This window comes from Triturus cristatus, chromosome 4_1 (genome assembly GCF_964204655.1).
Source record: "Triturus cristatus chromosome 4_1, aTriCri1.1, whole genome shotgun sequence".
NCBI classification, from domain to species: Eukaryota; Metazoa; Chordata; class Amphibia; order Caudata; family Salamandridae; genus Triturus; species Triturus cristatus.
The window spans coordinates 1194462064-1194474219 of NC_140585.1; the positions used below are offsets into that span (position 1 = coordinate 1194462064).

The 12156-nt window shown below is 42.4% G+C and overlaps 1 protein-coding gene across 2 annotated transcripts in view; it reads left to right on the plus strand.

Annotated features, from left to right (window-relative positions):
* The window catches only part of MAST1 (microtubule associated serine/threonine kinase 1), a 492671-nt gene that overhangs the window by 211942 nt on the left and 268573 nt on the right, over positions 1 to 12156 (plus strand). For both annotated transcript variants that reach the window (XM_085654477.1, XM_085654478.1), the window contains 3 exons: positions 4862 to 4937; positions 9550 to 9628; positions 10577 to 10737. In XM_085654477.1, coding sequence (XP_085510603.1) covers positions 4862 to 4937; positions 9550 to 9628; positions 10577 to 10737 — 316 coding nt within the window. The remainder of the gene's footprint in view (positions 1 to 4861; positions 4938 to 9549; positions 9629 to 10576; positions 10738 to 12156) is intronic.

The window sequence follows — 12156 nt, forward strand, 5'->3', positions numbered from 1 at the left end:
TCTCAGTACAACATCTCCTTCCAAATATAGTTGTAGACAAATGTAATATGCTACTGAACACCCACCTTGAGTGGTCAGTCTCTTCGCTGGAATGTGGTGGACATGATGCTTTTAAGATGGGTAAAAGATCAGATACACCTGCTTTCATCCCAGCACAATTCCAATATACCCACTGTAAGGCTTGGATGGAAAAATTACAACCCTCACAAAAAGAAAGCAATTTCTTGCACTGTACCATCAGCTCTACTTCTACCGTACCATCAGTCCTGCAGTTTGTCACATGTTACATGTTGTCATGGACTGAAACATTGTTGTGAACAAATCGCTCACTAGAGGTTGATTCCACAGCTTCTAGTAAACCTGTTTGGAATCCCACAGAGATAAGATGGTTCTGTAAAACCATGATCTCCAATAGGTCTTTTCGCCTACGACTTGAGAGACTTGCTTACATAGAGAGTTAGGGCCTTCTGCTTCTTGAGGAAATATCAGACACCAGATTGACTTAAGCCTGAAACTACTTTGAACAAGCACAACCAGAACTTGGAAGTGAAAAGCTGAATACAGAAAATGTACCCTCCAAAGTTGCAGGCCAGGCTAACGTAGAAAATACCAATGCTCAGAAATCTGTGAGTTAAATAAATAGCTGTCCAAACACAAGAACCCCTGGTAGGCGACTCAACACAGTAGAAACGTTGTGACGCATCAGGTAACTGTACAGTTCTTCTTTAAATAGCTCCTATCTAGAAAGCAGAAGTCTTCCCCAGAATGCCTCTATTTTGGTTTGGGAAAGAATGTAACAAACAATAATAATGAGGAAAACAAGGAGGGAAAAACAAGGAGTGTAAAAACATACAAAAATTAAATCAGGATAAGTCCTGCAGCACTGCAAAACGCATCACCAGCACAAAAACAATCAATTCAAGTGTGCCCCATTATGCACTGAGGTCCAGCTGAACCACCAAGGAGTGTTCAAGCATTCAGGAGAAAAGCAGCGCCACGGCCGGGTACCTCGGAAAGACCTGAGGGTGGTGGAAGCACCAACTTAAGGGCTTCACAAGAGTGCTCCCTTCCCTCTCCATAGGGAATCATTGAAGACGTCCTTGCCGATCAGAATCCTACTTTCTGAATCATCGGAGGTCCATGGGCATCGGGTGAATGCCTGACACTCAGCCTCCCCACAGAGGCTCCAGATTTATCAGGATGGTTTCCATAGAATGGTTTAACAAGGAATGGAGCTTGGACTGCTTCCGCTGGAACCCAAGAGCTGTCACAAAGTTGATAAACATTTCAAATGGGATTTACAGACTTCCTTCACTTACACTTTTTTACGCCATTGATTTTTTGGGGAAAACCTTTTTATTGGATTTTTTAGTTATCATACATGTTATACAACAATCGGGTACATTTTTCAATGTATTACATCTGGTAACAACATTTCAACAGGGGATAGCTGCGTGTCCGTTGATGAGGGGGGGCTGTGCTGCTCTGCTTATGTATGGTATGCTGGAAACATGCCTGTAGGTGATATCGAGAGGGCTACTGTGTCACCCATTCCCTTATGACAATTGCTAGACCTTTATTGTCTGTATGTGGTAGTGCAGAGCGGGTAATCCATGGTCATATCCGAACTGGGAATATATAACTCGGGAAGATGTGGGGTGGGGGGAAGAGGGGGATAGGGATGGTAGGGGGCGTCACTCCTCTTTGGTCCGTTATCTACGGGCAATGGTTCCCGTTATTGCTGGTGGAATGGTCTACTGGGGGTGGCTGGAGGGGTGAGCTAGTGCAAGGGTGGTTTTGTGAAGGTCGATGTGCGTTGGGTCCTGGTTCCTTTTGGGTGGCCTTTGGGGTCTCCCCGTGGATGGCCTGTGTTTGTATGAAGTTATGGAGGATCATCGCCAAGTCCATTGATATGGGGTTTCGTTGCGCTTTTTAGGCCATTGATAATAATAGGTGGTGGAATTTGTTTCAAAGATCTTCTGTCAGAACAAGTAACATAGGACCTAAGCAATGAGACGTGAAATGACGGATGGATATTTCCAGAGGGAGGAATATTCAACCTTACAGTGACAGGATTTATAATCCTGGATATTGTGAAAGTTACATAGAATTTAGGCTTCAGTTTGGAAGAATGGATGGATCTAGGAAGATTTGATGCTGACAACAACACCTTATTCCCAAACCGAGAGGATTGGGCAGTGCGTCTATGCCTGTCTGCTTTATGGGAATATGAATAGATGAAGATTAGAGGAAAAAAATTGATTCAAATTGTTAAGATTTCCTGAACAGCTGAAACTGGATCTTTGGTATCAGGAATTTCAGGCATTGCTGGAGGATGATATTCACAATGTGTAGACAATGCAGACTATCTTGTGGATGAATGAACAGTGTTATTGTAAGCAAATTCTGCTGTGAGATGCAGAGCTTTCCAATTGTTATGAGAGGCTGAAACATAACAACTTAGATACTCTTCAAGAGTTTGTTGAGTCTTCCTGTTTGTTTATTTGCATGTGGATGAAATCCTGAGGTTTCAGCTCTTTCCTTTTCCCAATTTTGTGCAAAAAGATATCCAGAATCTGGAAACAAATTTTGACCCTCAATCAGAAAATATTTTGGATGGTAAAACATGCGGTCTAAAGATATATTTTAAGAAAACTATTACCATTCCAGAAGCAGAAGTTCATTTAAGTAAGACTGAAAATGGGCCATTTTGGTAAAAGAATCTACAGGCGCCATGGTAACTGTATTCCCTTCAGATTAAGGTACATTGACTAAGAATTCAATGGGAAATATTTCCCATAGTCTTATTGGAATCTCAGAGATTAAAAGAATCCCTAATTGTTTCTGAGTCTCATTTATTTTAAGTCCAGGTTTCACAAGTACTGACATATTTTATGAATCGATGTGCAAAGATGGCAGTCAAAACTTCCTTTTAAGAGTGTTTTCAGCGACTCTCCGACCTTTGTGCCCAGAAATTAAGAAATCTGGAAATATATTGTTATTTAAGTCTTGGAGTCTTTTACTAGGAATAAATAATCTTCTTCGAAAAAAGAAGAATCCATTGGAGATCTAAATCATGATTCTGGAAAACATTTATCAAATGAATAATGCTGGAGTTCTTTATAAACTTGTCGAACTTGACCCAAGAAGGACGCAGTTAATGCTACGATGAAAGCCTGGGATGGAAGGATCTTTTCTCTTGACCCATAATCTTTCTCAGGTAACTGACGGGATAAACAATTGGCAGTTATGTTTTAGTTCCAAAGGAACCTATTGATTAGGGCATCCCAAAAGGGTCATTCCCACCCATTAGGTCATGCAGGCATAAAAGTGCTGTCTCTTAGATCCCGTGTCAGAACACTCCTGGATCTAAGGAAGATCAGAAGAGGACTGAACCTGCTGTCTGCAACCTGAAAAGAGCACTGGAGGACTGGACCTGCTCGCTCTCTCTTGCACCCAGGACAAAGAAGTGGATTCCAAGATTCATAAGGCTGACCTCCTGTTAAAGTTACAGGGACACAACAAGTTACCAGAGGCCTTTCCTGCAACAGCCCAGCTGATCAGTGGCAATTGGACCCTGACTGGGGAGTGCCTGACTCATTGTGAGTCTCTGTGCCTCCCCTGAGGTCCTGGGGCTGTTAGCAGTGTACTCCTGTGGTGGATTGGGACTTAAAGGACGAAAGTCAGAAGGGAAAATCTTTGATCAGAACAGACCTGGTTGGTGTATGTGGCCCGTGTTCCATCGCGATTAGCATCATATTAAGCCTAGGTCCCGGTCTATCATGACCATTGGCTGTCATTGGCACTTTGTGCTTCTTGGCCCCATTTCCGCATAAAACTTAAAACAGTCATATTAGATTTTACTTTGTTTTTTTATTTGTTGTGGGATTTTTATCATTTTAAGTTTTGACTTCATTACTATTTTAGTACAGCATAAATATTTTTCAGATTATAGCTACCAGCGGGTTGAGCTCACGTTTACTTTAGTGAATTTAGTAGTTCACCCTGACAAGGACTGTGATTATTGCTTGAGATGGGTTCTTACCCCACTGCACCCTCAACTTTTAACCCAGTTTCTTACACCATCTACTTGTCTTCAGTAGTAAGTACAGCTCAGAGTAGTCACAGCAAACATGAGACTGTGGGCCTGCGTGTGCAGGCAGTGGTGGGTAGCATGCACTCGCAGTGACGCACAGATGCTCAGCATCATCATTAGATCAGCTTTGAGGCATATATTGGAAATACCATCCTTAAGGGGCGCAGCGCATCCTTGACATATGACGGGAGGATGCAGGTGTGAACCTGATAATCACTCCTTATAAACATCTTGTTATCAGAGGATCAAGCTAACTGCCAAACCTTCAAAAAATAATCTTGAATCTTGTGGTGTGAAAAGTCCTACACGAAAACAATGCACAATATTAGCGCTTGCTTGAGATGCGAGGGGGTCCTGGCTCACCTTTGTGATCTATTGAAGATTCCTTGCCCCAGTCAAGTTCCTGTTGTTTTCAGAGCCCAAAACAGAGAATGATAGTGTATCAGATCCTTTTTGCAGAAGAAGCAACCATACTCTGGTCGTATGTACCAGTGATCTGATGTGCTAATATTACAGTGCTAGTACGTCACTAACCTCAGTCTGTGATGCAGTTATGTTGCAGCAGACATATGCAGCTGATTTCCAGGGAGCTCCTGCAGTAATCCATGTGTGCACTGTTAACTGGGTTATGCTATCTAGAATAATATTTGAATTTAAGAAGATTTAACAACAAGGATCTGCCCTATGGATGAATTGTACTGCCTCCTAGTGCCTGCTGACGTCGCCAGGGGCTTCCTGGCGCTGACGCTCTGTTTCTCTTTCCAGGTGGCAGTCCTCTTGACAGTCCTCGGAATTTCTCTCCTAGCACTCCTGCCCACTTCTCCTTCGCCTCGTCCCGCAGGTAAGATCTGGAAATGCATCTTTCTCCTGCGCTCCCATGATACTTTCTTCAGATAATCTTTTCCATTGGCATGGGAAGCAGCCGGGCATGTCTGTTCATGTGGTCTAGCTGCACTGTTCACTTAGAAGATGATTGTTAGTGGGAGGAAGCAGGAGTTAGAGTCCCTCAGCATGTAAGGCTGGACCTCAGTTAAATTTGTTAAAAAAAATTCTCAAAAGATTTTCCTATAAATGTTAAACATGGATCTTTGGTCTTTTTACCTATTTACAGTTGGATAAACTATTAATAATATCTCAAATTGGTGTTATGTGGCTCTTCCTTCCCTGTAGTGTTATGAATAAATACACAATGCTGTTTATCTAGTAGTGTTTGCAGTCCAGGGTCTTCCCTGTATACTACTGAGCCATATGAAGCAGGGGAAACAACAAACATGCTTAAGACACAACATAGCTACTTCAACTATGTTTATGTACAACATAAACATAGTTTCCAGTATGTACAACATGAGCTGGGAAACTCCTTAACCGATGCAACCTATCCGCATATCTGAACATTTATGTGGCAAATGTTTGAAACTGTAAACTCTTTACCACCATGTAGCTTTCCTTTTAACAAAATCAATAAAAAAGGTTTTTGAACTAAAAAAAGGTATTCCCTTTTTGAGAGTCACCCTGCGACATATGAGAGGTAGGTTATCTGCAATTATAACACCCATGTTAATACTCCCTGCTTCATCACACCTAAAAGACTGTTGCATGCCGGTCGCCATCCTACCGGAAGGCTTCCAATGCCCAGAAGATGAAGGGACTTTCTTTCATGTGATCTGGGGGTGTCCCCTCATCGCCAAATAGTGGCGTGAAATTTTCACGCATTGTCCAGGGTCCTAATGTGCCTGAAAGACCCCTCTCCCCGCATTGCCCTGCTGGAGGACATGGGAGACAGAGGTGAACAGGCATTGATAGGGATGGGAAAACTCCTTGGGAAACAGGATGTAGCAAAACACTGGACCTCAAGGAGCCCACCGACTGTGACCGAATGGAAAAAAGCAATTGACTGCTCTGCAGAAGTGGAGGAACCCACCATTGTTGTGGAGGGTTGTCCCCACAAACATGCGAAGATAGGGGGTAGGTGGTGGGAATATTATGGCTTGTCTTATTGTCAGTAGTGAACAACGGGGATTGCTGTTAAATGGAGATTGCACATCCTATCTGCCCTGTATTTCAATGTTTGGTTTTGCAAAAAGCAAGAAAAAGTTGACTAAAAAAATACTTCCTGCTTCAACAACATGGATGAATGTTTAACTGTCCTGTCCAGACCCTAGTGAACAGTGTGGGCATAGAGGCTGCCCCTCTACCACTCTCAAATAATGACCTGATTCCAGTGGCATAACAAAACCTCAGCCTCCCCCACCCAAAGTAAGTTGAGGGCCCCCCACTACCCATTCCCTATCTGTCTTTCGTCATCTGAATGTTTTATTTGTTTGCAGCTGGCCAGCCCAAGGGGGCCCCCTTGAGGTGAACACTGTGTCCCCTTTGAGATGAACAGTGTGCCCCCCCTTGAGGTGAGCAGTGTGGCGGCCCCACATATCGTGGGGACTGCGGGTGCCTCCCTCACGCCCCTGCCTGATTCCCTTTTGTCATCGGCCTCCAGCGACATCCGGAAATCGTGAGTGGCTTCATCATCACAGGATCGACCTCCGCTGCTCCTCTTTGCCGGAAGTTGAGACCCTTGGGCGCATGTACCAAAGAGCAGAGGCAAGAGGAAGGTCCATATTCTGGCATCTTGTCCAGGACAAGTAAAGAATCCTTCAGAAATGCGCATCTCTCTTCTATATCCTGGCAGGGCCGCCGCACACAGGATCCTAACCTGAAACTATCTGAAGAGCTGCGCAAGTGCAGGATCCCTGGTCACTGTGCAAGAAAATATTCCCCTGTGTGCGCGCGCACACTCTTCTTTTCTTTTTCAGAGTAGCCTATTTAACCTTTCATATTTTACTTAAAAGCTGCACCCTCTGACACATTTTAGCTCTCTTTTTCATAGGAAGGAAGGGTGAGGGAAAAGCAATATACCTTTGCGGAGAGAGATAAAAACTGCATTGTGCTTTTAAGCCAACCAGTCCAAGAGAGCGCCGCTTTCGCAGTTAATTGGCGGTTCATTCGAATCCTGTAGCTGGCATGTGGATCTAGAACACGGGTTGTATGTATTACGGTCAGTAGAGTCCTTACAATCTAGGGGACAACCTCCCAAACACCAACACATGTGGCTTTGGGAAACAAAATGTTTTCTCCGACCTTTAATACAAAATTGATGCCATAGACTGATTGTGGATTTTACATGGAAGATAAACTTTTTGGCAGCAATCACCTCTGGCAAAATACTCATAGTTCATCTTTGAGCAAGCTTCATACCTTCTTCCGCAGAGAATATGTGGTTCTTAAAAAAGTCATTCCTTTTGTTCCCAAAGTGCTACAGAATTTCATTCATATTAGGAAATTCGTTTCTGATCTTTTCGGTCTAGAACACAGGCTTCTCCGGCTGACGAAACATTAAACATTAATTGGAGTCTTTATTTCCGTCATTAAAAATCTTTTTAATCTCACTATCCCTGCACTTATCACACTTGATTGAAGATCTTTTCAAATAATACGCTCCGCTATATCTAAGCGATGTAGCACACCAGAGATGCATTTGGCATCTCTGGTGGGGACCCTGTGATGAAGCATGTCACCAACCAGGTTGGTGAGTGAGGGTTCTTTTACCTCTCTAGAGTGACTCTCTCCCATTTTTTCCCTTATTTTATGGATAAATTCTTCTGTTGTTTTGATCATCATCGAAACATTAAACAACCCAAGCAATACAACTGCATTCGAAAAGAGTGATCTTGTTTTAAGTCTGGCTCCATTGATTGATTACCTCGATTAGTCTTGCCCCAGGAAACACTGCAGCAATAGTGACTGCCTTCCAGTTACATAGTCACTTGGAATTTGGATTCTCATGAAATATAAGAAATTCAGGCCTCTCAGGAACACTCAGTCCCCCAAACCAGGTGCATCATGGATGAGGTGTTCAGTGGTTTAAAGATAGGTACCCTTTTTAGACATGTGTAGGTCAGAGATTTTGGCCATGCTGCATACCTGTTGAAACCATTACTCTCTGGGAGCATCTTCTGGGAAGTATGCAGCCTTTCTTGGAAAGTGCCGAGTATCTGCTCGATGCTTCATCAGACGTCCTACTTTTGCAAGTTTCACCAGCTGCAATGTCGTTACCAGGACTTATCCTCTGACACGTTCATTCTGAGTTCCGGAGGAATTGTGGTAGGTAAAACAGACCATGTTACCACACGTTGCTGTTTCATCCCTCCATGGTTTTGCTTACGAATTCCAAGTTCTACCTGTTAAAATGGGGATAACATGCAGTTTTTGTTTTCCTGTCAATTAACACCCCATATTTTTCCAATTCTCTGCATGTTTTCCAGGCTTATGCCTAAAAAGGTTTGCTTAGGTGAAAATCATTGGGCCCGGGTACAAATTGGGTGGAAATCAGAATGTCACATCTGATGCCTGATTTGTCATTTACTGGCTCGCTCACAATGAGGCCATAGATCTTTCATGGGTCTTTGTTTCTGAAATCATGCCAGTCCGACTGCCACATGAATCAACATTTTTCATTCTACATTCTTTACAAATCTATCCACCATCTGGAAGTCCAACGAGTTCTTCTGTTCCACTCTGAAGAAGTAAGATGTTAGGATAGAACTCTCTAACCTAGGCCAGCAACTCTCCAAGGCTTTCTTTGCTTGTTAGGTCGTCTCCTGTATCCTTGAGTAAAGCTCGCCTCCAAGAACATTCCCCTTTTGCAATCCTCATCACCGTACCACAAAGCAACCTTGTTCATCAGATGCGAAAAGCAACGCAAACACCCAGGCTTCTCTTTGTGCATTTTGTAAGCACTGTGCATTGATGCTTTGGACAGCACTGGAACGCGGTCTTCCCATCATTAACAAAGAAGAAAGTTGATGGAATGGGGTATGGTCCAGTTAATCTCTTTAGGGAAACTTGTGTTCCTAGTCCTGTCGTTCCTTTCTAGACATGGCCCATCCACCCTCTCCCTCTATCTCTGCAGCGATACGTATACGGTAGAGTTAGAGAAAGGGAACTGAGATAGGGAAAGCAAGCATCAGTTAAAAGATCAAGCCACACATGGACCTCAGCTTCCACATTGATGATCGTGCTTTGATAAAAGTGCCCCATTGGTTTCCTTCTTGCTCCTTCCTCCCCATCACCTCAAGCCCATTGTCTTCAGAAAACTATTACAGTTATCTCCCTTTCTTTACACTTAGAATCAGACTTTCACATCATGCCAGGTACCTTCGCTCAGTCCAGCAGGGAAGATAGACTGCGCGTTATGAGAGTCAGTCTGGACCATAAAATGGTTGCGGTCTAAAAATAAAAATCTAGCCCCTACAGGATTTGAATAACAGCACTAGTAATAAGATTTTAAAGATAAAAATAGTTAGAACGTTCCGTCTAAGGCAATCTTAGCCCAGAGCGAACACTTAAGTCCTTGTTGCGGCTGCACTTTATATTGACTCTTGATCTCATGTCTCCTGCAGGTCCGACGGGCGCCGCTGGTCATTGGCCTCGCTGCCATCGTCTGGATATGGGACCAATACGCCAAGCTCTACTGTCTCAGTAAGTGCCCCCGAGGATGAGGTCGAAGAAAAGGGGTTTGTGAACAAATAGAATAAATATTTGGCCATATACAGTTTTTAACAACTAATCAATTTTCTTTAAAAACAAAAAAAAACTCTTGCCGGAAGATGTTTTTGTGTGTAGTTAATATTCCACCAATATGTTGTTCTCTGATACAAACATTGATGCTATAATGTGTTTTTCAATATATTTATGGTATGAGTGGCTTGCTCTCTTTCACAAACTGGACGGTGGTTTATTTTTGGTATGATCTGTCAGGTGTTGGCATGTTTTTTAGTCGCAACTTCATTACATGTTGTCGAGAAATGAAAATAGCAAAATAAAATTACTTCTTGGACACTTTTGTGAAAGAGCGTTCCCTTCGAGTGTTGAGTCATTCGGCTCAGCAGTAGTTACATATAAGCGGATTGTAGTTAATACGTGTCTGAGAGAATAAATATTACCATTTCAACTACAATTACTCCGACCTTTGCTATCCATTATCTTCACCTTCCCTTACAGGAACCGGGGAGATTTAGTATTTTAACTCCAGTTTCAATAATTTGAGCATGTAATGAGTGTGCACTGTTTTAGGTTGCTTTAAAATAATCTGATAAGTAATATACATTTTTTTTTAAATGGAAAAGTAACAATTATTTATAGGTTCTGTTTCACAATTTATCTTCAAAATGCTTTAAAATGTGTAATTTTGAATTCCTCACCCTTTTCTGATAAGATATCCTTAAAAAAATATGCACTTGGGGGACAGAAGTTTTCCATCGGCAAACCATATTTTTGTAAACTGAATGGGTGGTAGATACTAGTGAGGTACTGTTTTGTTAAATAATCAGAAAACTGCGAGTTTTGCTCTAATAATGCCATTTTGACTTCAATGAAACCCTTTTTCCGAATCTCTTGCCGACATCTATCACTTTTTGTTTTTCTTAGTCTTCTAGTTCCTCACAGGAGCGCCTCCACCAGCTTCCTTATCAGCCCACCATGGATGAACTGCACTTCCTGTCCAAGCACTTCGGCAGCTCGGAAAGCATCACGGATGATGATGGAGGGCGACGCTCACCCGCCGTGCGTCCTCGGTCCCGCAGCCTTAGGTAAGAGAGTCGGTTGACATTGATTCTCCCACTGATATTTAGGATGACTTCCCTATCAGCCAGTACTACAGAAATTAAATCACCAATGAAAATAAGAGAGAAGAAATATAGATGGACATCTGTGTGAACTGGAGTGGATCTTTCTTCTGATCCCCAGAAAATGCAATGTTCAGCTGGATTGTATGGCCTGTCAAAAACAAGTTGTGCTAGCTAACTGGATTTCAGCTCTTGGCTGGAGTTCTCTGTGCTATGAAGTTCATTCAAATCAGTAGTGGTACTTCCTCTCTACTCATGTGTCCACCTGGACTGGTTCTGTGGCAAGTATGACCAACATAAATAAAGGCTGGAAGGATTCATGCCTGATTTTTAAGATATCCAGATAAGCTACATTGATATAAAATTAATCTAAATAGAACTCATCTGCATAGTCATGGGTTATCTTCAGCATTTGACGTGCACTGGATGCTTCAAGGCCTAAGTCCCACAGCCCTCATCCGTATATGTTCCCAGTAGGAAAAAGTAATTCCTGAGCTGAATTTCTGATTCCAGCTGATATGAGTCTATGGCACGGGTGTCAAAGTTTAGTCAGGATGGGGGCACCCATGGCAGAATATTAGGATATTCAGATAAGGAATATCATAAAATGAATCTGAATAGGACAAATTTACACAATGAAGGTTGTTTTGAATATCTGGCCTGCTTCGAATCCTCTTGGACTCGAGCTCAACACAAAAGTAAGTAACGCCTGGACTGGATGCACATAGCCAGATGGAATTGGTATATAATACAGTCCAGTAGAATATTTGGTGGCGGCAGAACTGTATTCCGGTATAGTCTCAATAATATAAGCCAATACTTTACTAGATTTCTGTAAACTTAAATTGGTGCACTTTAGTGACCAGCAAAGTATTAATTGTACTTGAACTGATTACTGATAAAATTGGTGTTTCTAGACAGGAAGATGAAATTGATGTGGATTTGTGTATCGGTCCCGGATTTACTCTCCAGCCCAGTTATTTAGCAGATGAGTGCACCTTTAATTAAAAAAAAGTACAAACACTGGATTTCTGTGTAAAACAGGAATGCCTATCCCACATGGGAAACATGTCTCTATCTAATAGTCTACAGAAGAATTGCTCCCTCTGGCTTTGTCAGAAGCCTGAAAATGGAAGATTTAGATCGTTTTTTATAGCGCGAATGTGACCCTTGCGGGTATCAGAGCGCTTTACAAGTTTACAGAGAGCAGAGCAATAATAACAATAATATAATATTCGAGAAAAATACAGAACAAGGTAATAACCCGAGAGGAATGGTATGCTTTACAATGTTCAGAGAGCAGAGGAGATAAACTAGATGACCGCGGTTCTGAAGATATTCCTGAGCTGGGTTGTGGCCTAGCTGAAGAGCAACGCAATAAAA